The 27,249-nt window shown below is 32.3% G+C and overlaps 7 protein-coding genes across 10 annotated transcripts; 2 read left to right on the forward strand and 5 right to left on the reverse strand.

The window, feature by feature from the left end:
• Positions 1–8,771: 8,771 nt before the first annotated feature.
• LOC126686968 (uncharacterized) lies at positions 8,772–11,809 on the reverse strand. Of its 2 annotated transcripts, none has more exons than XM_050381289.2 (10): positions 11,575–11,809; positions 11,298–11,465; positions 10,978–11,158; positions 10,814–10,870; positions 10,653–10,723; positions 10,373–10,451; positions 10,212–10,271; positions 9,762–9,862; positions 9,603–9,663; positions 8,772–9,377 (listed from the first exon to the last, which is right to left on the reverse strand). In XM_050381289.2, the coding sequence occupies exons 1-10, from the start codon at positions 11,718–11,720 to the stop codon at positions 8,988–8,990; spliced, it is 1,314 nt and encodes a 437-aa protein (XP_050237246.1). In that variant the 5' UTR covers positions 11,721–11,809; the 3' UTR covers positions 8,772–8,987. The 2 variants fall into 2 exon arrangements, with proteins under 2 accessions (XP_050237246.1, XP_050237247.1); XM_050381290.2 differs by having other exon boundaries at positions 11,298–11,462; positions 11,575–11,807.
• Positions 11,810–12,050: 241 nt separating this feature from the next.
• On the reverse strand, positions 12,051–15,299 carry LOC126686970 (F-box/kelch-repeat protein SKIP30). 2 transcript variants are annotated; one of them, XM_050381291.2, is made up of 3 exons: positions 15,239–15,299; positions 14,985–15,086; positions 12,051–13,290 (listed from the first exon to the last, which is right to left on the reverse strand). In XM_050381291.2, exon 3 carries the CDS (start codon positions 13,206–13,208, stop codon positions 12,171–12,173), a length of 1,038 nt encoding a protein of 345 aa, XP_050237248.1. In that variant the 5' UTR covers positions 13,209–13,290; positions 14,985–15,086; positions 15,239–15,299; the 3' UTR covers positions 12,051–12,170. The 2 variants fall into 2 exon arrangements, with proteins under 2 accessions (XP_050237248.1, XP_055962153.1); XM_056106178.1 differs by lacking the exon at positions 15,239–15,299 and having other exon boundaries at positions 14,985–15,224.
• Positions 15,300–15,990: 691 nt separating this feature from the next.
• LOC126687899 (uncharacterized) lies at positions 15,991–17,001 on the reverse strand. Its single transcript, XM_050382452.1, has 3 exons — positions 16,964–17,001; positions 16,394–16,785; positions 15,991–16,313 (listed from the first exon to the last, which is right to left on the reverse strand). Exons 1-3 carry the CDS (start codon positions 16,999–17,001, stop codon positions 15,991–15,993), a joined length of 753 nt encoding a protein of 250 aa, XP_050238409.1.
• A 1,975-nt stretch (positions 17,002–18,976) lies between these two features.
• On the reverse strand, positions 18,977–20,022 carry LOC126686080 (non-specific lipid transfer protein GPI-anchored 5-like). Its single transcript, XM_050380103.2, has 3 exons — positions 19,505–20,022; positions 19,370–19,420; positions 18,977–19,283 (listed from the first exon to the last, which is right to left on the reverse strand). The coding sequence occupies exons 1-3, from the start codon at positions 19,833–19,835 to the stop codon at positions 19,159–19,161; spliced, it is 507 nt and encodes a 168-aa protein (XP_050236060.1). The 5' UTR covers positions 19,836–20,022; the 3' UTR covers positions 18,977–19,158.
• Positions 20,023–21,524: 1,502 nt separating this feature from the next.
• Positions 21,525–22,568, reverse strand: LOC126654084 (non-specific lipid transfer protein GPI-anchored 15-like). 2 transcript variants are annotated; one of them, XM_050348138.2, is made up of 3 exons: positions 22,171–22,568; positions 21,939–22,079; positions 21,525–21,858 (listed from the first exon to the last, which is right to left on the reverse strand). In XM_050348138.2, the coding sequence occupies exons 1-3, from the start codon at positions 22,487–22,489 to the stop codon at positions 21,722–21,724; spliced, it is 597 nt and encodes a 198-aa protein (XP_050204095.1). In that variant the 5' UTR covers positions 22,490–22,568; the 3' UTR covers positions 21,525–21,721. The 2 variants fall into 2 exon arrangements, with proteins under 2 accessions (XP_050204095.1, XP_050204097.1); XM_050348140.2 differs by having other exon boundaries at positions 21,939–22,076; positions 22,171–22,567.
• A 511-nt stretch (positions 22,569–23,079) lies between these two features.
• Positions 23,080–24,315, forward strand: LOC126654083 (non-specific lipid transfer protein GPI-anchored 16). Its single transcript, XM_050348137.2, has 4 exons — positions 23,080–23,547; positions 23,642–23,668; positions 23,789–23,848; positions 24,005–24,315. Exons 1-4 carry the CDS (start codon positions 23,220–23,222, stop codon positions 24,226–24,228), a joined length of 639 nt encoding a protein of 212 aa, XP_050204094.1. The 5' UTR covers positions 23,080–23,219; the 3' UTR covers positions 24,229–24,315.
• Positions 24,316–25,929: 1,614 nt separating this feature from the next.
• Positions 25,930–27,249, forward strand: LOC126654085 (major pollen allergen Ole e 6-like). Its single transcript, XM_050348141.2, has 2 exons — positions 25,930–26,213; positions 27,012–27,249. The coding sequence occupies exons 1-2, from the start codon at positions 26,009–26,011 to the stop codon at positions 27,038–27,040; spliced, it is 234 nt and encodes a 77-aa protein (XP_050204098.1). The 5' UTR covers positions 25,930–26,008; the 3' UTR covers positions 27,041–27,249.

Raw genomic sequence — 27,249 nt, forward strand, 5'->3', positions numbered from 1 at the left:
TTTAAGATAACATTAGCTAGTATCTTCCAAATTTATCCCTCCCATAATAAATGACTCTATGACTCAATTTATAAAAACATTTATTAAATAGTAGGGTTATTTGAATATTTACTTTCATAATTTAAGATAAAAATTCCACTTTCTTAATATGTACAATTTTAGTTAAATAGACAACTAAAAAAAATGGAAGGAGTATAATTTAAGACAAAAACTCACTTTTTTAATATGTACTTCTTACGTCCCAAAACAATAGTTCACTTTTCTCATTTTTTTTGTCCTAAATAGTTACAATTTAAAATGTTGATTTTTTCCGTATTACTTTTATTTAAAATTTATCATTCAAAGCTATTAGGCTAAAAAATAAATTAGTTATATTTTATAAGGGTATGATAAAAAATGAAAATAAAATTGTGAAAATTTATAGCATTAATTATATTTTTTAAACTGTGTAAAAAAGGGAAAGTGAAGTATTATTTTGAAATAAAGAGAGTACAATTTTAATTAAATAGATAAGCTAAAAAAACGGAAAAAATAATTAAAAACTTTTATATTATAAATGCTTATCAGCCTACATGACACGATCATTCTAACTTCTTAATATTCCTATTACAGTTTGAATTATACGTCATATTTTTTAATAATACAACAATATTAAATATTATAAAAAAATATAATAGTCTTATTAATTTTACATAATTTAAAAGAAGACAATAAACATTTCATATTTTTATTAATTCACCAAATATTATAGATATTTCATTACCTATAATTTAATAAATTTCAAATATTTATTATACCCATAATTTAATTATCTAGATATTTCAAATATTTTTAATCATTCACTTTGAAAACACCAAATGTTTGTTGAGATTATCAGTGTTTTAAAATAGGATCGAACCGGCTGATCAAACCAGTTAAACTGAAAAACGGCCGGCGGTCCAATCTAAAACTGCAAAAAAAATTGGATTTTTGGTTGAATCTGGTTGAACCAAATCGAACCGGATTGAACCGGTAAAAATTCGGATGTTAAACCGGTGTACCGAAGGTTGAACCGGTAAAAAACCGGCGAATAAAAAATTAATTTTTTTTAAAATTATTAAACCGGTTGAACTTCATTGAACCGGTTGAACCGGTAATCGATGGCCTCACCATCCCGGCCACCAGTTCAGTTTTTAAAACACGAAAATTATAAATAAATTTTGAAAATTTTAATTTATCTTAATATTTATATTGTTTAAATGATTATTAATTTGATTTGGAGAATATTATAGTATTTCAACTTAGTTAATCTACGTAAAATAGAAATTTATTTGGCCTATATTTTAGAACATTAAAAATAGAAATTTGGTATTTTGTTTTTGTCAAGGCTAAGATATTTGGTATATTTTTTTTGGGGGTGGAGAAAGTATTTTATATTTGAACAAGCATAAATTATACAAACCCCTAACATAAACTGTCAGGTTTACTTGGAATATAGGATTAAGATGAGAAACTATTTCATTATTATTTAGACTATACAATTTTATTCCGATTTTTGATTATTTATATAAAGGGTTTATCAATAATAATATATTCTGAAATACTGATAGCTCTGCAGCGATTGCAGCTGATACCAATCGATAGACTGCACTCCTCACTTTCACAAATAAACCATTAGTAACTTTTTGTGGACCCATTTCCCAAATCCCTATGTAATGGTGGGACCCATTCTAACTCTCATCTTGATTCTTAGGCTTATTTATACTGTATTTTATACAAGCAGTATTACAAAACACTAAATGACAAAGGATCACTTCACCCTGTTGTCAATATGGGCCTAACTTAAATGACTAAGGTGTCTTTAAATACATCAAGCGGTTGTGGGTTCGATTACCATTTTTGACAAAAAAAACTTCACCCTGTAAATTTAGCACGAAATATATAAAAAAAATTAAATTTGTAAAAGTGGATCAAATCAACTCACAACTTAACAAATCGTATCAAAGACATCCCTAAAAGAGTAAGGACATCACCACCTAACTTATGCAAAACCGGATCAATTCACTCCTCATTCTTCATCGGAATCCCCTCCATTCCAACCACCGGCTGCTGCACCCACCAGAAAACGCCACTGACTTCGACACCCACCGCCAATATTTTTTCAATCGGATACCACGACCCGCCTCCTACTAGAAAAAATTTTTGACACCTCACTGTCGAAAAACATTGAAGAACAAAAAACATTTCGTCGAAATTTTTTCCCCAGCAGTGATGGTCGATCAGAAGCGGTGGATCGTGGTATCCGGTGGGTGGTTAATTGTTTATATTTCAAAATTTGAAAATACAAAATTAGAATTTTTCAAGTATTAATTTGAAGAATTGAAAAAAATAAGAATTATTTTAGACTTTTTTATTGTATTTCAACCGAGGGTTGAGAGTGGGCGAGAGTGGCTGAGGGATGTAATTGATCCGGTTTTGCCAAGTTGTAGGATAATATGATCCGATTTTGCGAACTTGGGTGTACCGACTATAATAGGACAATTCTATCGTACTATGAGCGAACAATTTTGAAGAATTAGATACTTCGTGCCAAGTTCGGGGGGTGAAGCGATCTTTGTCCAATCACAAAATATTTACTCTTTCTATTTTTAATTTTTTCTTAAACAATATTTATCAACAAATATATATTACTTCTTGATACCGACCTCATAAAATCTGAACCTCAGGCGAGCCATGAATCACCTAAGTCATTCATGGCTCGCCAGTAGTTGAATCCTCATAGGTATTAAATTAACATATCGCCATAATTGGAGTCCTCCAGATTAGGTTTTACCTCGTCTATAGAATCAGAAACAGACGATGTATAATATAGCCTTGCATGTACAAAAGAATATAGGAGGACAAACCACGTTTTAAGAAGAAACATATTATGCCTACAAAGGCCTATAAATACCACTCTTTCGGTGCTTGGAAAGATATCATTTTTCTAGTCCTAAATACTCAATACATTCATTATCCACCAAAAAAAATTTATTGACTTAAGCATCATATTGACTTTCAGGCAACACCAGCCCGAAATCCTTTGAACTTTCTCAATTTTTCGTGTAGAAAAATTACCTAGAAGCGATCTCAGAGTTACTTATATGACTTCCGATTCTTTTATTTATCTATTTAGTCAAATGTATTTTATCTATTACTTGTCCTTTTAAGATTCCAAAATAATTTTAACTATTACATATCGTCCAAATTTATCGCTTTCTAATAAATGACCCATGACTCAATTTACCAAGCTTTTATTAACTAACAGAGTTATATCAGTATTTATTTTTATAAATTAAAACAAAACATCCACTTTTTAATATGTACAATTTTGATTAAATGAACAATTACAAAAACGAAAGGAGTATTTTTTACTACTTGTTCGATTCCAATGGTCGAAAACGGGCCTTAGGTTAAAATTTAAAAACATTTGAAAGGTTGTGCTAATATTTGAGACAAATGTTAGTTCATGCTTAAATTGGAAAAAACACTAAATATTGCTATATGGTAGGAATAATCCAAAACGACGTCGTATGGAGAAAGCCAAACTGGCGCTGACGAAGTAATCCGGCGAGCCACGTTGGATTTGAATGGCCAGAATTAGGACGTAAGCTAATAAGTAAAAACAAATGAAATGGTTGTGTTAATATTTGCGATAAATGGTAGTATGTGCTTAAATTATAAAAGACGTCAAAGGGTGTAATATATGGTAGGAATAACCCTAAATATTAGTATCTTTTATTTTTGATTTGAATTACTTGTATGTGTCCAATTCAAACTAGGGGTGTAAGTGAATTGAGCTGCTCAGAATTGATTTGAAAAATACTCGAAATGAATTCGATTTATATCGAGTCGAGCTCGAATTCGAGCTACTTGAGTTAACTATAAAGTCGGATTCGAACTCTAAATATTTGACTTGATGAGCTCGCGAGCCTAATCAAACTTTAGTTAATTTACCTTTTTACCCTTTATATTTATATATATCTATAATAATAATATCTTTATTTTTATATTAAAATTTAACTTTTAAATATTTATATAGATAATCGAGTCCAGCCGAGTGGAGTTCGAGTCTCAATTATTCTATCGAGTTCGAGCTCCAGCTTTTAAAATGAATCTCGATCGAATTCAAGTTGAGCTTCGAGCTTCAGATTTTGGAGTCAAGTTGAGCTCGAATTTGGCAGTGCGTCGATTCAACCCGGTTACACCACTAATTTAAACTCAATTAGCAAGATGTATTAGTATTACTTTTTACTCCTAATACTTTTCAATTGAATTTGAATAACATTCAAACTCGATGGGACTTTTACTCTGAAATTTTGCAAATTAATACTATTAGTTTTAATAAAACGTTTAATATTGATGACGTTTAATTAAAATGAATTAATTCCTTCCATGAAGAAATTATCTTGTGTTTTGACAAGGTGGGGCATGTAGTAGTCGTAGATCCCTAAATGGTGAACCATTAAAGATTGATTGAAGGTACCCGTACCCCACGTAGGGTTGGGTCATTTCGATATGGGTTTGTATTTTATCTATAATGCTACTATTTTCTTTTATAATACACCAAATTTAAGCTAAATAATTAATCATCCCATCAGAATTAATAGTTTTTAATGTTTATTGGTCTCTTCTAATCATCTTATACATTATGTTGCCATAGCTAGAGAGAAACAATTTTTAAAGAGAGGAATTTTTTTTCCGGATACGAGATGACGATTTTCATATTTTATCGTCTTTTAACTCGTTTATTTTTATATATATTTATGGTTTTCGAATAAATTGCTTTGTTTTTTTTGGAGATTTATGTATAGTTTTCATGTATTTTTGCCTTTTGTTAATTTATGATCATTTGTGTTAATCCTTGATTCTATCAAGACGCTTCAGCATTTGTCCAGTCTTCAAATTTAAATTCTTGATGAATTAAAGTTCTATTCAAATCGTCGAAATATATTTGCTACGGAAAAAATTGAAAATAAAAATTTTAAAGTTGAAAATGGTGCCGGAATTTTCAACACTTGAATTCTTTTTATTTATAGTCACCTTCCACATTTTATCTTTAAATTTTTATCGTTGTTCCATTTTTTTTAGATCGATGGTTAAATTTCATGTGTAATTTTATTCGTTTATCAATTTGATCTAAGATGTATTTTAATGTTTTAATTTTCTAATAAAATCTATCAGTTAAAAAAAATCTGTATACTCCAACATTTTAAATTCTTATCTAACTACTGTTAATATTTTTTTCTTTTGGTGATGAGGGAATCCCGGCGGAGTTCGAACACCCTTTAGGGCGGAGCACGGCTATCTGGATAAACCTTCGAAGAGGCTAGCCTCGGCATCTCACTGCCCGGACCTTCCACTTAATATGGGCCTTTTAACAACTCATTCACAAATGCTTCCAATAAATTCCATTTGTGAGATATGAGATTCGAACCTTGATTCTTTTAAATCTCATGCTTATTGTTCACACTTGTGACCAATTGAGCCAATCCATGTTGGGTTATTGTTAATATTTTAATTTCTCTTACACGCACTTCTCTTTTTCAATTATTAAAAAAATATATGTTAAAACAATTATATTGGCATTTGTACAGTCGACCCTCTAATAATTAATATACATGGTGGATCAAAAGATCATTAATTATTAGAATTATTAATTTATTAAATTTATATAGAAAAATTATAAAAATTATAAAATATATTTTAAAGCATCTATATTTGTATACCTAATATTAATATTATACTATAAAAAAGGCCAGCTAAATACACTTCACAATCACTCAATGTAAAAGAAATAATTTTGTATTCGATTAAAAAAAATATCAACTTAATAACCGAAAAATAATTATCAAAAAGTTGTATTCATAAAATAAAATAATTTTTAATATTTTTTGTACTAGAGATGTTTCACTTGCTTTTACTTGTTCTTCCAATAAGTTTCCTTGAACTTTTTCAAACGAATAAAAAAGTCATAATTTGATACTATTTCAGCTTTCACCTTATGAATTAAGGTTAGTGTTGTCCAAATAAATCACCAATTGTTATATTTTTTTTATAAAAACCTCTCTAATAATTAATACACCTGTAGAACATATTTAAGATTTTATATTTATTAAATAATAAAATTATTAATTATTCGATGTGGAACGAAGTTGGTTTCCTCAATTTTTTTATTAATTATTAAAATTATTAATTTATTAAATATTAACTATTAAAGGGTTTACTGTATAAGCATTTTTCATTTTCAAAAAAGAACGTAATTTCTTCAAATATAGCATGGAAATAAAATAGTATCTATAATGACTAGAATGTTAGTATAATTCTTTTTAGTCACTGGTTACATTTATTTGATATGTAATAATAACTAGTCACTAGTAAAATATTTGGACAGAAACATTTCTTTTAAAAATGTGAATTGCATACATTAAATTAAAATTGGGTCTACTAAATATTTTTGATGGCCTTAATTAGTACTATAACATAGATAGACAATCGCATAGCACTATGAACTAATAATAATAAATGATCTCATTTTTGATATGTGTAGAAAATACACTAGTATTTTTCTAAACACTAAATAAATTATTTCACAATAATGACATGAAAATATATTGCTACATATATGTATAGTACAAATTTTTATGTCGATGGGTCGTTTTCGATTCATAATGCAATATTATTATCATACAAGTCCTTACAATTTACTCAACCACTTCGTTGGGTGCTTATCAATTTGTGTTGTGATGAAAGTGACTACACCATAAACTATGTCCATCTTTTTTCTTTAATATTGACTATTATTAGAATTTTGGCCAATGAAAGTGTATTTTTTGTCACATTAAGTAGCCAATGTTTTAAACCGGATTGACCATTTTCACTGGTTTGATTATGAATCAAAAGCCAGTTCAATTTGAATTTTCTGAAATATAGAAAATAAGTTTCAACCGTTTTGAACCAAAAAAATTATATGCACCAATAAACTATTTAATTGGTTGAATTATAAAATTGATCACTTTCCCTAAATTTAATTATTATACAATTTTTTATTTTTAAAACTATACAAGTTTGTATATAAAGTTCAATTATTTATTGTTTATTATTTTAATATAGTTTTTTATATATAATAGATATATAATCTAAACAATATATATTAAATTATCTAGACATTTATAAATACATTTATTTTTATTTAAAACAGTTCAATGACTGATTAAAATGATTGAATGCGAATCGATGGACATTATCGTTTTGATTACTGGTTTGAATTTTTTTATAAACACTCACCTATCATTAGGTAAATTTTCAGCAAGTTCAAATTATGCTTTTAAAAATAATGAAAGTGTAGACGAGATATAAATGGGTAATGACAATGCAATATATTGATTAAAAAAAGAATTCCTAAATTTTTAAAAAATCTACATTTTGGTTAAATTTTAACATGTAGTCATTTCTTTTTAATAATACTATCTAATCATGTCTTTATTTACCATAAACTCAATTATAATATTGATTTTTTATATACGTGTCAAATACTTTTAATTGTTTATGCATGAAATGGAAATAGGTTCCATTTTAATCTTAAAGTATAAAATGAAATTATGAATTTACTGCCACATGGCAATTCCTAGTTGGTAGATAAAAAATTGCGGGTCCCAATCGGCTTGTCTTCTACCCTATGATTAAGTGACCAAAAGGACCCCACGCTATTCCATCATCCAAGTGGACATGTCTCTTTCGATAGTGTTGAGTGTCAATTTTGCATAATTTTTTTTTTTTTTTTTTAACTGAATTTTGCATAATTCAATACAGAAGTTTTTGTCTCATAAATAATTTAATGATGTGGAAGCGAAATGAAAATAATAATTTGTTTATTGACTAAAGTACCAAAAAAGTGTTCTTTTTCAAACTTTGAATATCAATTAATTAGGATGAGAATGGGGGAGTTGGCACCAAATAGGATGATATGAAGTATTTTACTACTATTAAAATCTATTTTTCTTTTAACTCTATCAAATTACTATTAATTTTTGACTTTTGCAATTATATCTCAATGTATAAGTTTATTATAATTGTTTACTAATTTCAGCTTCAGTTTAGAATTAAACTATATAGCATACTCATAGTGCCTAGTTGAACTATATCAATACCCTTAAAATACATCATAAATGATAAAAAAACAAGTTTCAAAGGACAAATATTGATTTTATTAATTGTCAGAGAGAACAGTTTGATTGAAATTGAGAAGAAAAATGAGTAAAATAATATGTATATAATATAGTCCATGGAAGCACCTAACGGTCATGCCACACGGGATAATTTTAAATTAAAATCGGAAACAATTGCAACAAACTTAAAGAATATGATATAATAACAAATTAAAAGATTTGGTTGTAATTGAAAATTAGAAAAAATATTGAATTTTAAATAATTATTAAGCATCGACTATTTATCTTACTTTAAAATTGATGCGATTTTCGATAATAGCTTAATTCAATCACTCTACGTAGTTACACTATAAACTGATGGTTAGTTTTATATGATAAATTTGACGTAAGCATTTGTGTTTCTCTATTAACAGTGAGAACATTTGTTGTTTAAGAATAATAGAAGTAGAGTAAAATTCTTCTGAAATCTTGACATTTTTTACTACCATTGCCTGCCAATTGGTAGAATACAAGAGCTCAGACTCCAAAATTTGGAAAATAGAGTTGCTATTATTATATAATCAGAAACCCCAAAAGCACAGGAACTTTACGAATGCTAAGAATTCATCTGCACTATAATTGACATAAAGTTGCCCTACGATCATGCAGAAAATCAACTATTCCAAGGAAATTTGAGATACTCAGGGTTTTAGAGTTTACAGATACATTTGTATAACAAATAGAAGAATTAAGTACAAAATCAGCGGAAGAATCCGACAAAACTCAGGGGGAGCAGAAAGGATTAATGCCAATGAATTTGTGTCATTGTTTGACTTTCCGATCATTTCTACCCCTCTTTCTAAATTCTCTCTTTTCTGATGAGTACTGCTTCTTAATTAGCAAATTGCACATTGCTGTTTTCACAGCTTCAGCAGCCGCTTGAAATACTTTTTCATCGATGGATAAGCTCCCTTGTAACTTTTCTAGCAGCTTCTCGGTCCCAGGTACCTCATCATCTCTCAACACATGCGGCGTATGGTCAGCAGAATCAGTATTGATATTTGTGAAACTGGAAATAACTTTCACTCTAGCCAAAGAGTTGAAGTCAGAACCGTGCAATTTAGAAACACCCGTTACCATCCATAGTAATTCGGCAGAAGAGCTACTTCCCAAGCTTGTAGGAATGAAGTTTTCTCCCATAGCCGAAACCACCTACAAGAAGTTTTATGTGATAAACTTGATTTTCTGATTCATAGAAATTACAAGTGGGCGTAGATATGCAGCAACTCGGCTAAGTTTTACTCCCCAGTTAATTGTGATCAGTTATATGGTTTTTACTTCTCCATAGCCCATCCCAAACATACACAATTAGGAATTCTGACAAAATTACAAATTCAAGATTCAGTCAGCTGCTCAGATGGCAAGAAGGGTTCTTACCTTAATGACATGGAGGCTTTGGGACGAAATATCACAGCTCAACAATATTATTCCTTCAAAGCTGATATTCATTATTGGAGAAGTATAAGAACATTTCACTAGACTTGTATTTCACTAAGGGAAAAAAACTGAGAAAATGCAGAAGGCCCAGAAACTTGCCTTTGAATGGCCACAGCAACAAGATTAAATTTTGGAATTGTGCACAGATTAGTGACAGTAAAATAATCCTCATCACTTCTGCCGGTCTCTACGAGTCCTGCCTTCATTAAATGAAGATGAAGCAACTAAATTAATCAGCAACCAACAAAGGCAATTTTCGTCGAATGGGAAAAAGGAAAATTAATCTCCATAGCAATACTGTTGTTGTATAACCAACCTATGGCCTCATACAAACAAACTGACCAACATTTTAACCTATGAAATTCCAAAGATAAAAATCCACCCAGAATTCAAAAAATGACATGTACAACGTCTTAATTTATGAAGGCAAAAGTACATTTCCCATTTGACATACTCCAGCAAACAATGCAACTAATCACACTTGAAAACAAAGGGAGAGATTAGTGCTATAGGAACCTTTAACCAAAAACTTATTGACAAAAGACCAACCTTAACACCAACTTCACAAGTATCCAGAAGAGAACCAGATACAACATCCCACAAGCGGACCTGGATAGATGGTGAGAATGAACTAGTTTTTCACATTTTGTAAGCAAAGAAAAAAAAAATGAACCGAACCACGCTAAGACACTAGTTTACTGAATGCTCACAGTAGAATCACCGCTTCCAGAAATAAGAAACCCTTGGGGGTAATCCGCGTAGCAAATAAAGGCAAGGCAAGATACAAATCTGTCGATTGATAATAGAAGGCGAAAATCATCACTAAACAGAAAAACAAATCAAATAGATATCGCTACAAGGTAACATCAAAAACTCTATAAAAGGTGGCACCGTGGCAGCTAATAAGCATCCTATAGGAGTTAGGACAAATGTCTTTAAAATGTTCATAATACAAAATACCAAAATATTTGATTATGGAAACTCACTCACTCAGTATGACCAAGACAGAAACTTTGTATCTCATGAGCTCCATCTAAAGGCTTCTTCGGAAACACAGTAACCTGTAAAGAAACAGTAAGATGTACAGTAGAAAAAAAAATCATTCTAGATAATATTCATCTCAATTAATCAATTGCAGAAGAACAACTTACACGAATCTTAAAATCTCGATCTGCAGTAACAATAAAATGGCCATCTGGTGAAAATTCCTGCAGAATGTACACATTAACTTGAGGTCAGCTCCCTGGTGAATAGTATATGTACCAAGACACGTTTCAACTGCAACACCACCGATCAGCAATAGAGAACATCTTACCAGGCTAGTAATGATGCTGCAGTAATGAGCAAGTAAAGGCACAGCCTTTTTATCAACTAACAACCCATTCCCATCAAGTTCAGGGAGATCCACCACCCAAACAACTCCAAATTTATCAGCATAACAAACATACATTTCATCATTGCTTATCGCAACCGCACTCACTCTTTTCTCCGAGGACCTGTCGCAATCAACACAATCAGACATAATCCATCAAAAGTAACTGAGATTTCAGTGCATTAAGCTTCATAAAGGACCCCCTCAAGCTAAATTATCTTTAAAAAATGCATTTCCATGAATCCTGAAGTAACAAAACTCACACTGAAACAATGCAGCGCCAAGAATCAGTAGACCAAATCTTGACAAGTTTATCGTCACCGGCCGATACAAGAAGCTTCCCCTTAGCACTATAACGAATAGCTCTAATTGAATCCTTATGAAATGGCTCACTACACTCATCCACCAATGTTACACCGCAATTCCCTCTGCTTAAAACATCAATAATGGCAATCCTTAAAATAACGTAAATAAAATTGCGAAAATCTTTCAAACTCTCAAAATCAAAAAATTAACAGAAATGGAAGAATGATTGCTTACTGGAGGTCGAAGATGCGAAGGTCCGACCCGACTGCTACTGCCACGGAAGTTTGGGCCGGGTGGACGGAAATAAGGGCCGGGGCTACTTCGATATCTCTGCTGTGGTTGTTTTCTGCTGCTTCTATTTGATTGTCTTCCATCTCCATGATTTAGCTCAAACTGTTGACGCAAATTGTTTTAATTAGGGTTTTTGTTTTTCCGATCAAGATTTCTAGGGGTTTCTAATTAGGGTTTATGTTTTACAGTAAATTGTAAAATACAGGGCCAGACTATAATAAGCCCAATTGCGTTCTTTAAAGCCCAATGATCTCAAAAGATCTGAATTGTGTTCTCCATTTGTTTTCTTGAATTACAAACTGTAATATTTTAGCTAAAACTGTCTAATTTTTTTAAACTACAATCAAATGTACTGTCGAAAAATTTAAAAGGTGGTGGTTGAAAACTGTTTTTGCAGTTGGAAATGAAAAGGAAACAAATGCCAGAGAAAAAGTTACATTGCTCGTCCTCTAAAAACTGAGGGATATCATTCAATGGCTTCACAAGAGCATAAATTTCACAACAATTCAACAAACATGACAAATTCAGACCAACACATGCTATATTCTCAGCTGTGTACACCCAAGAATTGTGCCCCGGCACCTCGACATTGGAGCCGCTTGTCGCCAAGTTGGTCTCTCACCTCCAACTGCCAAGACGTCAACGTCGGACATTGGTTTGATATCCCAATTCCATCGATCCGGGCCTATCACCCCTCCGATTATATATATGTCGTCTCCCAACCCCGTCATCGCATATCCAATCCTTCTGCGGAATTCGGAAGCTGATACCACTACCTTCCGCACTTTCTCCTCCAACTTGCATATTAGTCCATGGCTCATCACATACAAGGCTCCATGAACAACTGCCATTGGACCTTGGAGCCAATTATAATCCTCCACTGTCCATCCAGCTGCTACATTGTCCAATACTTGCACTGTAGATAAGCCCTTGTGCATAACATGCATTTTTTCACCAAGAACTATAGCGGAACATGCCGAGTTGTGAGTACGGTGGAGATCAGGTATTGGGATCCAGACATCTTTCTCGGGATCATACATTTCTGCTTGTGATATTGATTTTCGACAAGTTGTGAAACCACCTGCAACAATTATCTTTCCCTTCAAAACGCAGCATGCAAACATTGCCCGGGGCACCAGCATCGAAGTGCGTGGTGCCCACTGTCTTATTACAGGGTCATATGACCAAACTTCATTGGTTGCAAAGCTTCCATCCTGATCACCGGTCAATGGGTCTACAGCATCACTACCGCCACCAAGCACAAAGAGTTTTCCAGCCGTGGAGACTACACCAAAGTGCGCAAGGTGCCTTATTTTTGAGGGCAGAACAGGAAGAGTAATCCAAAGGTCTCGAAGAGGGTCATAAAACTGCCATAAATTCTCAGGGTCAAAAGCACACACGCATAGAAGATTTTCCGCTGAACCAACCTCAAGTCGGGCTCTAAATAGCTCAGGGCTGTGTATGGCAGCTCGCCATGAACGAGAGACAAGCTCTAACTTGGGATGGAGGTAGAAGGGAACCCGTGCAATGCACCTGATAGAGATGGCGTCTGGAAGGCCTTCAATCAGTTCAGACATAATAGTTACTGTTTCACCTTGTCTCAAATGATTCTTCACTGGTGAATTTGTTGCTGAACTTGTGGAAGTATTGGTAGATTATCTGTCATAACAAATGACCAAGAAAGGTAGGAGAAAACCAAGTCTTAGTTGTGGAATTTAAAATCAATGTACTCGTAGATATACAGACTAATAATGACTTACAATCTATAGAAGATCCAGAATTTAAACCCTTTAATTGTCCAATAATACTACAAAAGACTAACCAATTTTTATAAAATTTGAAGCTGAATGTCTACAATTCAATAGATATATGAACTCCAATTTCATCTACCAATAATCCAAAGTGCTACAAGAGTAGTCTTAAATTTAGGTTTCATATGGATAAGCAATAGTCAATAAAATTTTCCCTCTAGCATATTTGCTGACAGAGCCTCGAACATCAAAAAGTTAGTACCTCATATACAAACATTATAATGACGATACAACAAAAGTCGATCAACAACTGAAAATTTAAAAAACATGCACTATATGAATGAACTTGATTAGTCAACTAAAAGAAGGCAAAATCAAACATGACAAACTTGTTCCATAGATAGAACTTTGAACAAGATCAGTTTCTTTGTCAAGAACATTACATAGCCATTTCTGTATTAGATAGTATTAGGTGTACATATAACTTCTGACACTCATTCCAATGATAAGAATTTGTGCTTGAGGCAGATTTACATAGCACTTAGCAGCATCAATCACATTGGACTGTTATGCTAAAGAATTGAAAACACTTGCAAAATCAAATGGCCTCAAATATATCCTATAAGTTTGATCCCATAACAAACAAGAACATGCTTGCATTTGTAATCAACTGAAAATAAAAACCATGCCCAAGAGCCATAAACTAAATTCAGAATCAATCACTTGCAGGAAATATTCTAACGTTCACTACATCAAACAAGAGAGCTTCAACACAATAAATGTTTGCTTCAAAAACTTTTTTCTAGTGTTTAAACAGCTTAATTCCACATTTAATAAATCCCATGTGACCACAATTTCAAGTGTCAGCCCTTAAAAGAACTTCATCCAACAATAATCCTTAACCAAGTATAAATCACTCAGCAGAGTAATGACAAAGAAACAGACATATGCATGCATATCGTAAAATTGATTCGTGAATCGCATAAATCCTCTCTTAATCATGCCTACTGATTGTATATTTTCCCAGATATGAAGGAGCTTAAAGTCCGAAAACTAAGATATGTGAGTTTCATTACGAATTCTTAAGCAGATTCCTTCACAAACATGTGAGTAGAAATATCATAACAATTCTAAGCACAATTTAAACAAAAATGATTATCTTCGTTATATAATATAACAATTTCAATCAAAACAGATTATTCCATAAAAAGTAATCCAATTCTCATATGCACACATCTAAATAAGAAAAGTTTTCACAGTTTGAAGACATTCAAATCAATATAAGCACTAAACTTTCAACATAAAATCGCGTTTCCCAACAACAAACACATTAAAAGCAAACGCTACATGCAAATTAGCTTAAAATGTCCTCATTTCAGAACCAAATAAGGAAAACAAAGCCACCAAATTGAAAATTAAAACACCATGACAACACTTCATAACTTGAAACGCGAAACCCAGTTGTAAACAAGCAAAAGAAACAATGGGTATTGAATAAATTTCAAAATTGAATCAAAATTGAGAGCCCAATTGTGCACCGAAGAACAAGTCATAATTCCATAACCGTCGTTTTAAAGCAACAAGAAAAGAAAAAAGGGTTACCTGAAAGAAGAAAAAGGCAAAGGAATTGAGAGATTGTGTTGTGTCGTTTAGATTTCAAGAAAGGGTAGCGTAGGATTGCTTGAGAGAGACTAATTTTGACAGCTGAAGAACAAAAACAAAAGGCCCAATTAATGATAAAAGCTTCACTAGTAATTGCGATTATAATTAGTATTAGCAGTAATCACCAATTAGAAGGAAAATTAGATTTATGGGCTGTTTGGGTTTGCTTGTTATGAATCTTTGCTTATGCTTACCCTAAAAACAGTATATTCTCGCTCTCTTTTTCCCCTGCAAAATGGCATTTTTGTTAATACAAAAGAATTCTAACTTGTTTTTATAAGGGATGGGCTTGGTAGACACGTTTATTGCACGTGGTTGAAATTTAACTTGCATTTTGATTTTTTTCCTTAACGATTGTTTTCAATTTGATAAAAAAATAGGGCTTAAATTCACCTATTATCTCTGATTTAAGTGTCTTTTATTACCGACATCCTTAATTTTTAATTTCTCCTTGTAAACCTTTTGAGTTTTGATTTTTTTTGAAACATAATGGATTTCATTAAGCAATAGCTGTATAATCAGCCAGAACAAAGGATAGAACATCTGGAGGGACATTTCCCTTCCAGATACAACTCTCAGTCGAGTTATTTAGCGCTTTTCTAGCTAACAAATCAGCAACCTTATTAGTTTGCCTATTGGAAAAAGAAAAACCTAAACAATCTCCTTCTACTGCCAAGCTTAAACAATCATTAACAATTAAACTAACATCATTACATAGCAAACTATGATGAGTGAAAGCATCAATTACCACTTTTGAATCCGATTTGATTTCAAAAGGAATTAGATTTGCTTCCTTTGCCATGATGATGCCATCACGAATCGCATAAGCTTCCCCCACATCTACTTCTGCATCCCAGTCATAATTCCTGAAACCAGCAGCCATAGCACAACCATTACAATCCCTTATCACAGTTCCTGTACTGAAGCGCTTCTTTCCCTTATCGAATCATGCATCCACGTTAACACAGAAAGTACCCTGCCGAGGAGGGATCCATCTCATATCTGTGTCTGTAACTTGAGCTTCTTTTCTCTGTTTAGTAATCTGACTTCCTGCACACATGCTTTTCTGGTATTCTATAATGAAATCATTAGCCCAGTCTACAATTTGATTATCCGGTTTGGGTCTCGACCCAAATAGAATACTGTTTCTATTGTTCCACAACATCCATAATAGAACACAAAAAGAAATGAAATCAGATTTTTGATACACATGATACCCCTGCAGCAACAAATCCTTAACCTGCCAATTTTGTTTAGGTTTTAGTAAACCTGCCATACCCCATTGACTCCAACAAAACTTGGCTTTCTTACAAAACCAAAGAGAATGAATCAAAGTTTCATTAGCACACCTGCAACAGGACAAGTACTATCAATATGCATACCTCGTTGAATCAAATTTGACTTAACAGGTAGCCAGTTGTTAAAACATCTCCACACAAACACTCTAATCTTTGATGGAATGGGAAGTTTCCACAAAGATTTCCACCATTTTATACTTCCAGCTGAATCAGATGAGGATGAACTCTCCTTAATATCTAGAGCAACTCTATACCCACTCCTTACATTGTAAGTTCCCAATCTGTCATAGTGCCATCTCAACATGTCAGATTGGTTAGTCAGCGATAAAGGAATGGATAAAATGCAATCAGCATCTTCGGCAGAAAAGGACACTTTAATCAAATTCCTATTCCATCTTCCTTGACCATTAAAAAGATCCTTCACCAGAATGTTTGGATTTAGCCTAGGAGTTTCAAAGATTTTGAAAGTTTTTAAAGTGATTTCGTTAATCTTCGATGACTTGACATCTAAAAAAATAAAAAATAACTAAAACACACTTTACACATTTGACACGTCGTCAAAATACACTGAAAATGCAAATACTCAAAATGCCCTTAAAACCCTAAAAACAAACTAATAACCCCAATTGCCGCCACCCCCCACTCCCAGCCGCTGCCATTAAGGGTTCGTATCTTCATACGAGAACCCAGAACGACAGTGGCTGGGAGTGGGGACTAGAGGCGACTGAGAGATATCAGAGTAAGAGCTCTTCTACTGCATCTGCTGAAAGCGCTGTCGCTAGGTTACAGTTCAGTTTATCGATCCTGCATGAGGCAAGCGAAGGGTTTCAAGCGATATGTCGCAGGTTAGGATTATAGGTGGGAAAGGATCCCGGAAGAAAAGAAGTGGTATTTCCTTTCCGCTTACTAAAGGCTGGGATTCGGAGTGGCGATGGCTGGGTTAAGAATGACGACGACAGACACTACTAGAAACACAATCGATTAAATGACATATTTTGGTTGATTATGAAATAAAATGCAGTCATCAGTCAGATTTTTTTATTTCCCACAATCTGATCTTTAATATAAAAAAGTGCAGTCATGGTAAATCTTTAATAAAAACGGATAAATAAACCTTTTATACAAAAATTGACTTATATTTTCTTTTTATAAAAAGGGCAAGTAATAAAATAAAACAGTTTATATAATTAAAATTATTATAACTCTTAAATATTTCCTTTTTATTGCTGAAAGCAAAAGAATAATTGAATTGGTCGGTTCAACCAATTAAACCGAGAACCAATCATTTTTCCAATCAAACTAAATAATATGAGCCAAAATTTTGGTCCAATCAGATTGAATCAACAGTGAAGCGATAATTTTTTAAAAAATTAGTTGAATCGACCGATTTCTTAGTTTTAGACATTTTACCTAAAATGACCTCTTTAAAATTGACCAAACTCTCCAATTTAAAGAGTTTTACTAATAAATTAAAGTCCAATGGACTCTTTAAAATTCAAATTTAGAGTAGAGAGTGAAAATGGTTGTCTACATGTGGAGAGTCATTTTCAATCTCTAAATTTCAAATTTTAAAATAAGTTGGTTATTTTTCATTTGAAATGTATTATTTTAAATTTTTGAATTTAAAAACTGAATAAATAAATTAATATTGTTAATATATTTTATTTTTTAATATTTTTATATAAAAACAAAATAAAAAATTAATATTAGAGAGTCTTTTGTAGTAAAACTAAATATATTACTTTTTATATTTTTTTTTAATTTAATATATATGCTTTTTAGAATAAAGAGTACCATTAAAAATGCTTTTAGTATTGGTCAATTATATTTTAAATGTTCTAGTATTTGGCTTGAAAAATTGTTACTGGCTATCTCACCTAGCCGAGCCCGAACAAAATATATTAGATATAATGAGTTGGAACAGAAGGAAAAAAGAAACATGACTAAATCCATCCCAATTGACTTAAAAAAAAAAAAATCCATCCCAACCAACATGTATTGTAGAACAAAATGATTTTTTTTATCAAAAATGTATTTCTACTTAAAAAATTGATTTTTAAACTAATTTTATAAAAAAATCCTCCATCTTTTAACCCCAATTTATTTACACTTTTATGTTGTAAAATTATCAATTCTATCAAAATATATTGCTGTTTTATGCCATATATAGCTCAATAGCAACTCAAGTCTCAACTGACTGGTTGATTAATCAGTATTAGATTTATAAATAATTAATACTGAAACTGATTAATTAATCATTTTAATAAACAGAGAAAAATATAGTATGACAACAACTTAAGAGACCGTCACGACCACGCCGGCGACCACTTATCGTAGAACACTTGTGTTTTAAGAGCTTTTTTCTTTTCTATGACATAGACTCAAAGTAGACCGTCCTAATCTAATAATCGCTTAATTGTATTTCAAATTTCCAAATCGACTTATATTCCTTAAGTCAAAGTTTAAATCCCTATTCAGAACATTTTTAACTTCAAATTAAACTTTTTTTTATCATTTTTCAAATATTTATCAGAATTAATCATATGTTGAGACAAAATTGTTGGGAGAAATTATTTTCCTATTGAGAAAAATTTAAGAAAATTTAAAAAAAGAACTATGGAAAACTATAATCTCTAGAGTAGAAGAAGAAGCTCAATTTGAAAAGGAAACCAACAACCTCAGTTTTATTATTAAAAATACTGATAAACATACATCAAAATCAAACTAAAACAAATACTTATGACAAAACGAATACTGTCATATCTAATTAATCTGTAGCAAAACTTCAATAAATGGAGGCATTGTAATCCAGCTGATCAGAAAGCTGAAGCGAACGACGCGAGGAACAGCGAAAAAAAGATCATAGAGAACTTCAACTTAATGGAATTTGCATCTGATGTTCCGTTATCTGTTGATGGTACTGTCTTGGATCCACCGCCCACTGCAACCATAATTTTTTCAGAATATATATTGTTTTTGTTTTTGATTCTGATGAAGGAATAAAAAAAAAAATCCTGAATCTTATACCTGAAGAAGGAGATTCTGGTGTTCCTGATGGAGACTTGGCAGGAGTAGAGGCTGTTAATTAATACAAGGCAATAAACTGAATTAGCTGAAATGTTCTTTTCTCTCATATTAAATAAAATTAAAATTATGACTTACCACTGCAACGGCTGATCGGTGGAGTTTGGACATTGCAAGCAGTAGGAAGAGCCAAAGCTTGAGTCTGATTAACATTGACACCGAGTGAAGAGGCGGCACTGCCGTTTAGTACCTCACATAAACACTGGGGCTGTGACCTCACCACACTAGCTAGCTGCGAGCAACACTGCGAAGAAGGCGTCGACGAGTTTCCTGTAATGTAGTTGAGGCATGGAGACATGCTTATCAGCACATTGGTGCAACTGCTCGACTGTGCCATTCCTCCGGCAGCAAACATTGTCGCTGCGACAGCAAAAGTAATGAGTATGATTTCCATTCTTCTTGCTTCCATTTTCTTGTGAAATGTACTCTGTGAATATTGTATGTAATAGTTTGTTGTTTGTGATTTGTATTGGATGAGATTGGTTTTGTTTATCCTTTTGAGTTTATATAGGAAAGATTAAAGATTGTGAATAAAAAAAGTTGCAGCTGGCTTATATAGTTCACCAACTTTTCCTACTTTATAACAGATTCTTTGGTAAACAACTTAGCTAGCTTTTAAAAGACTTTTTATAGTGGAATAATTATTATAGTATAACTAATTAAGTTTAACCTTATGTGTCTCTCTGTGGTTTGGTCAGCATTTTTTATACATGGCTTCTTTGTTTTGTGAATGGAATTCTGATGCTGCTCTGAAATGAAGCTTTTAGATGATTTGCACTGTTAGTTTCTTCATGTAGAAGGTATGATAGAATAAGCATGAAAAGCTTACTAACATTTGCATGCATAAAATGCCCCTCATGGAAAATCAATGATATGGGTTTTAGTGATTTGGTATCATTAGTCCAGGACCTAAATTAATATTGTTTGATTATTATTATCTATCCATTATCTTCTTTTTTTGATAATTGAGGAAGGGAAGAGCGCTTGTGGGAAAAATTAAACCAGGACCCAGTGTTTAAATAACCGAACCGGTGGCCGAACCGGTGAGGCCACCTGTTTCCGGTTCAACCGGTTCAATGACCGGTTCAACCGGTTTAATAAATTTAAAAAAACTGAAAAAATGCTGTTTGGCCGGTTTTTTACAGGTCCAATCCGGTTCAACACCCGGTTCTTTACCGGTTCATACCGGTCCAATCCGGTTCAATCCGGTCTAACCAAAAATCCGGTTTTTTGCCTTTTCAGACCGGACCACTGATCGGTTCGCGGTTCAGCCGGTCCGGTCCGGTTTTTAAAACACTGCCAGGACCTAACATAATACTGTCTAGTGCTCCCATTGATATCTATCCATTATCTTCAAAGGTTGATTATATGCCAATTTCGTTGGAACTTGGCATGTTTGATATTTCAAAAAATGAAATCTGAGTGAAAATGAATTCATAAAGTCAAAAAATATCACGAACTTTATCTGAACACTTTTTTAGATAAGTAAGTACATTTAACTACATTTTACAAATAATACAAATAAATAGATTTAATTTTTAAAAAAGTCAAACAAACAAGATTATAGTTATACTAGTTTGGTAGGCCATTTGTTTTAAACAATTGATTGCTTGGTTCTGATTAAGGTGTTCATTTGATGAATATGGACCATCTGTAATCATTGATTTCCATTTTTCTTGAGTCAAAATAAATCCAATCCATCTAGTCTCATGGGGTACTCTGTATCTTGTATTAACAAGTATGTGATAAAATTTTCAATTGGTTTAGAATATATGCCAATTACTATGCGTCTGCATATAAGAAAGTGATGAGATTTAAATTGTTCTGGTGGACTATGTAGGTATTTGGCCTACAAATTTCAGATGATTCATCTGCTGAAGTTGAATATATATAATTCACTCTTTTAACATATTAATACAAGTACAACATTTTTGGAGATTTCTACTCTATGTTGAATGCACAGATTTATTTTCAATCCGCAATAACTTTGTTTATGATTAATTGCCAGTTAGGGTTGCCATTTGACAACAATATTGCACATCTTGTATGACTAGTGTAAGATAATGATAATTGCACTTCAATGATTAGGAAGAAAAAGGAAGCGTAAGATTGAAAATTTATTCGTTTAATCACTCAAACAATACAATCATTAAGCAAACTGAACAAATAATACAATCACACTCCTGGCAGTAGAAGCCAGAATCAACTTTGACACACTAGTACAAAATCGTATAAAAGAATCATAATCAAAACTGAAACACGCCACAAATTTTTCTGCAAGTGCAAGCTTCAGATTCAGAAGTTGATGATAGTTGAACCAGACCACAAAACGAAGAACGCCAAGGGCATAAAATTTAGGGGAGCTTTGATGATGCTTGCATCAGATGTTCCATCAGTTGATGTCGGAACTGTTTTGGACCCGGTACCAGTTCCTGCATATTAAAGAATTTCCCTCAAAATCTGTTTCATCCACACTGAACTTATAACCATTGATTATAATTACTATGCTTACCTGAGGACGAAGGAGTGTTTGATGCTGCTGGAGTAATTGCAGGCTCAGGTGTTTCGTCGGATGAACCTGCTGGAGAACTTGCTGGTGGAGTTACTGAAGCTGTTGGTGGAGCTGCTGAAGTTGTGGGTGCAGTGGCAGCTGCTTCATTTAAGTGATAAACTTGTAAGTAAACAGCAGAATCTGAAATGCTAAACACAAGCTTAAGAAAAGAAAGCAATGGGGCAATATGTACCTTTACACTGGCTAATTGATGGAGTCTGCACTTTACAAGCACCAGGGAGAGACAGAGCCAGAGTTTGGTTGATGGTGATTCCAAGAGAAGGTCCAGAGTTATTGAGCAGAGTGCAAAGGCATTGCGGTGATGATTGTACAATATTGGCCAAGTTGGAGCAACATGTCGATGACGGAGTTGATGAATTTCCTGTTACATAGTTCAGGCATGAGGCCAAGCTAGTTAGAGCACTGTTGCATGCTGATTGACCCATGGCTCCTCCATATAGCATGCCCACAAGGACCAGGACTAGACCAACTCGAATCCCACTTGAACCCATTGGCTGTATGTGGAAAGAATGAGACAAAGTGTTTGATAGTCAAATGATTTGGTTAGAATTGAGAGTTTGAGTGAGAGGGATGAGAAGACAGTGGCTTATATAGAAAGCTTGAAGGAAGAGACAAACATCTTGGTATATTTGGATTACCTACTTTAACTAAACCAAGGTATGTTTCATAACTAATCCTTTTTTTAAGTGTATTACATGCATACGTGTTGTTGTCACTGTGCTTACACTCTGCTTCAAATTCTAGTCTTGATCTAGTGAGTGGCAGTAGTCAACTATAAGTAGGCTTAAATCATGAACAAATCAGATCAAAACCAAATTGGTCAAACCGGTCCAGAACTGTCCCGAAACAGTAAACCTGCCAGTTCGATTTTTATAGGAATCGTGAACCGTCGACTTTGTATCAAAACGGGGGATTCATGAATCGTGTAAACCTGTAATTATTAGTATAAATGATCCCATGATTAAATAATTCTAGACTTCCAAAGATAAACAAAAAATAGGCATGCCTAACATGTACCTAACTGAACTCCCGAGGGTCAAGTACTAATAGAAAAATGAATCAAGAGATTACTTGAGAATTGAGAATTAGTTTTAGCAGTTGAACTCCATAATACAATTTCAAATCTACCTTTTCTTTTTGTCCTCCAATTATTTTTCTGAATTCTATTAAATTATCTTGTCTATATCAATCCAATGTGGTCTTCTAATCAAGATCATTAAAATGGAAACTCACAAAGTTCTGCAAGTACTTTCAACAATTTCAACTCTGTTATTAATTTCAGTCCATGCACAAATCAGCACACCATGCACAACCTCAATGATCACCAGCTTCACACCATGCATAAATTTTATCACAGGAAGCAGCAGCAACGGCATGTCTCCGACAACAAGCTGCTGCAACTCATTAAAGTCACTTACGAGTAGTGGCATGGACTGTGCTTGTTTATTATTAACAGCTAATGTCCCTATTCAGTTACCGATTAATCGTACACTGGCAATTTCGCTTCCCCGAGCATGCAAAATGAATGGTGTACCATTACAGTGCAAAGGTGGTCTTAATTGTCATCTATAAACATTTTGATATTGTTGTGTTAGTACTTTTGGTTAAGTATATGGTATTGATGATTGGTTTTTATGTTGCAGCTTCTGGTACTCCTCTACCAGCTCCAGGTATAGTGGATGGTTCACAAATTCTTACAGTTATGAACCTGTCAAAAAGCATATAGCAAGAGCATTTTGATTAACATAATCTTGGTTAAGTCTTTTTTGTTTTGTAATTGCCATATGCAGGTCCTGTCCTGCTAGGCCCAACTCTGCCACCTCCGGCTGCTTCTCCTTTAAGTCCCAGAGGTAATCCGACTTCTTACCTAGTCCTGGTCCGCAATTTATTTATGGATCTAACTAATCAGAATACATTTTTGTAAAATCATGCGGAAGTTCAATTCTTACCTAACTCCGGTTCATATATACTTCATTCATACATTGACCTTGCTCTCTGCCTTGCAGCTTCCAATTCCAATTCCAAAGCAGTAGCACTGGCTCCAGCACCAGAGTCTGAATCCAGTACTATTACGTTGGCCCCAGCATCCCCGCCAGCACCAGTAGAAGCTCCGACGATAAGTAGAGGAATTCGACCTGTTCTGACCCCTTCAGCATCGATAACATCCACCATCTCTCCACCAGCTTGGCTCATATTGTTTATAGCAATCATTGTTTTGAAATGCTACTAAATAGCAGCCTCTAATTTGTTCTTACCTATGCAATTTCATGTTATCATAATCAAATATATCATAAGGATAAAAAGACGCTTTGTATCTCACACTGCACAAAAAAATCATTTCAATGTTCGTCTGAAAGTCATTTTTTGATCTTCTGTATATATATTCACCACCTATATAGTATTAGTTTGCCTTACAATGATCACCAAGGGAAATATATTAATTGTCGCTTATTAATGGGTCATTGTGAGTCAAACTAATCGGTTGAACAAGGAGGAATTTAAAGGGATCGTAGTTTTATGAAATCTAGTACAAATTTAAGTTATATTGAAGAGATGAGTATAGTGAATATATTCTGCCTATCACAATGAGTCTAGAAGTCCATAAATCGAAATTAAAAGGATCAAAATAAAAAAATATTCATATAATATACTCTTTCTAATTCATATAAAATTCATTGAAATTAAAAGGCCAATGTATAATAATTATATAAATAATAAATTTTTAAAAAATTACTTAAATTTTTTGTATTTTTAAAAATTAATAAGAAAAGTTGCCCCTTTTAACCACAAAGTTGCGATGTTGTAACATAAAGAGGCAAGTTTGATTATTTTTTTTTGCAAACAAGTGTGAGAATCAGAAAGGTAGTAAAACCATTAGTGTTAGAAATGCCCAAAGTGATATTAGTTTTTTTTTCTTTTTCAATTTACTTTTTGATTTTTATAAATTAAGTTTCAATATGTTAACTATAATTAACACTAGGATTAATTTGGTCTTTAAATTTGTAATTTGGAGGCAAATAACTCATTTTTAACTATTTTAATCAATTAATGATAATACTTTCAATTTTTCGATTAATTAAAAACAAAGTAACATAATATGAATAAGTTCAAATATTTGAATGACCTGATTTTATTCTTAAAATAGAGAGTATAGTCTTTCTAATTGATTAAGAATTAGAAATTATTATTTAATTGCTCAAAATTGATGAGAGTGAATTATTTGATCACGAATTACTTCCGTGACAAAAATAATCATTTTTTATAGTATAATTATTTAATTTTAGAATGACACTGACTCACTAATATTTACTCCCTCCATCCCACTTTATAAGTCCCATTTGACTTTACACACAGATTAAGAAAATATTAATTATTTTTGTTTTTTTATGTTTTGCCCCTATTAATGATAGTGGAATTTTTCATAGAGCTCTTTTAAGATAACTAAAATAAGGATAAAATGGGGTATTCAATGGAAAAGTATTCTAAAAATAGTAATGTAACCTTTTAAATGGGACATCTCAAAATAGAATATGGGACTTTTTAATAAACGGGACGGAGAGAATATTAAAGAGTCCTTTATCGTTGTTTTTTTTATATTTTATTAAATAAAATTAGCATTTGATATCAACAAATTTGTGAGCCAATCATGCACACCGCATGTGACATTTTTTTTTAATAAATGGTTTATAATTTTATGTGATAAATTTGATTGATGTAAGTATTTCTGTTTAAGGACAATTCACCAAGTATATTTATTGTTAATTCATCATGAATTTCCGGAAGAAAAGATAGATAAAGTCAAACAGTTGATATTTTTAGCAACATGTATGTATAATTCCCGTAAATGAATATGAACCACAATTTAGCAATTTTTTTTTTTGATTTGCATGAAAATATAACCTCTCATCACACTTCTATAAATCTCTCATCTCCATTTTCCTCTTCTTATATCCGTTGTATTAACAAGAAAACAGTAAATATATATTCAAATAAACCGAAAAAGATCGATAATGGCGAAAAAGCTTGTCGCAATGTTCGTGATGTGTATGATCGTAGCAGCAGCAATGCAGCTACCAATTGTTGACGCAAAAGTTTCACCAGATGTTTACAAAAATTGTTTTACTGGCTGCAAGAAAGAATGCATGGACGGTGGCCGTTCTTCGTCTGATTGCGAAATGAAGTGTGACCAAGACTGTGCACTGAAGGAAGCTGAGAGTATGTATATGTTTATATATCGTTTTACTTTCTTATAAAATTTAACGGAAATTTTGATAATTTTGACTCAGTTTGATTAGTTATTCAGTTTAAATGCGTTTATAATATTCTCAACGATGAATTGAAAAATGCATATTATATAAAAAAAATTATACACAACACTTTTAAATATATCATACGGAATGCCAATTATTAATTTTTTAATGGAAATAGAATTATATTCAACTTTTAAAACTGGACTAAAATTATCAAAATTATAAGTTTTAGCTAGATTGGTAAAAAAATAATTGGTTTTTCAATGAATAAAATAAAATTTATTTATATCTTGGCAGAAGGTATAAAAAACCCTTAATCTTTTCTCAAAAGTACAGATCAACTCTTTTATTTTTTGGGCATAATTAAACCCTCATATTTTTAAAATTGAACAGTTAAACTCTTGTTATTTTAAAATCAAATAAATAAAAACTTACAGTTTACTTTTGCGACACTTACCCTCTCAAATTTTTGATAAATATTTTAAACACTAAAATTATTTTTGAACTTTTTTCATATATGATTATGAGATACATGTCAACCATTAACGAGTGTTTCTAAATGATGTTGGACGAAAAGTGTTATTTGTTCTATTTAAAAATAAAGAGGTGTTTAATTATGCATACAAAATAAAAAAGGTTGATTTGTACTTTTATAAAAATTATTTTTTTTTTTGACCTTTTGTCTTACATTTTTTATATTTTAAGTTAGTTGAAAAATTATGTGCTGACATTTTCATTTTATTTCTGGGTGTGTTCGGTGCAGCTAATATGGGCCTTGAGGTGAGTCACTAATGTGAAGCGAAGGATGCAGCTCTCCTCGGAATATATTTTGTAAGAAGGAAAAACAATTGTAATAAAATAAGTTGAGAGTTGCTTTTTTCTGCAATTATAATAAAATGACCTAATTAAAAGGTTTGACATGTAAATCTCTTATATTAGGTTTGACATGTAAATCTCTTATATTTTAAATTTATGAAACACTAATCAATTTTTTGTATTAA

The sequence above is a fragment of the Mercurialis annua genome, linkage group LG6 (genome assembly GCF_937616625.2).
Source record: "Mercurialis annua linkage group LG6, ddMerAnnu1.2, whole genome shotgun sequence".
In the NCBI taxonomy this organism is placed as follows: domain Eukaryota; kingdom Viridiplantae; phylum Streptophyta; class Magnoliopsida; order Malpighiales; family Euphorbiaceae; genus Mercurialis; species Mercurialis annua.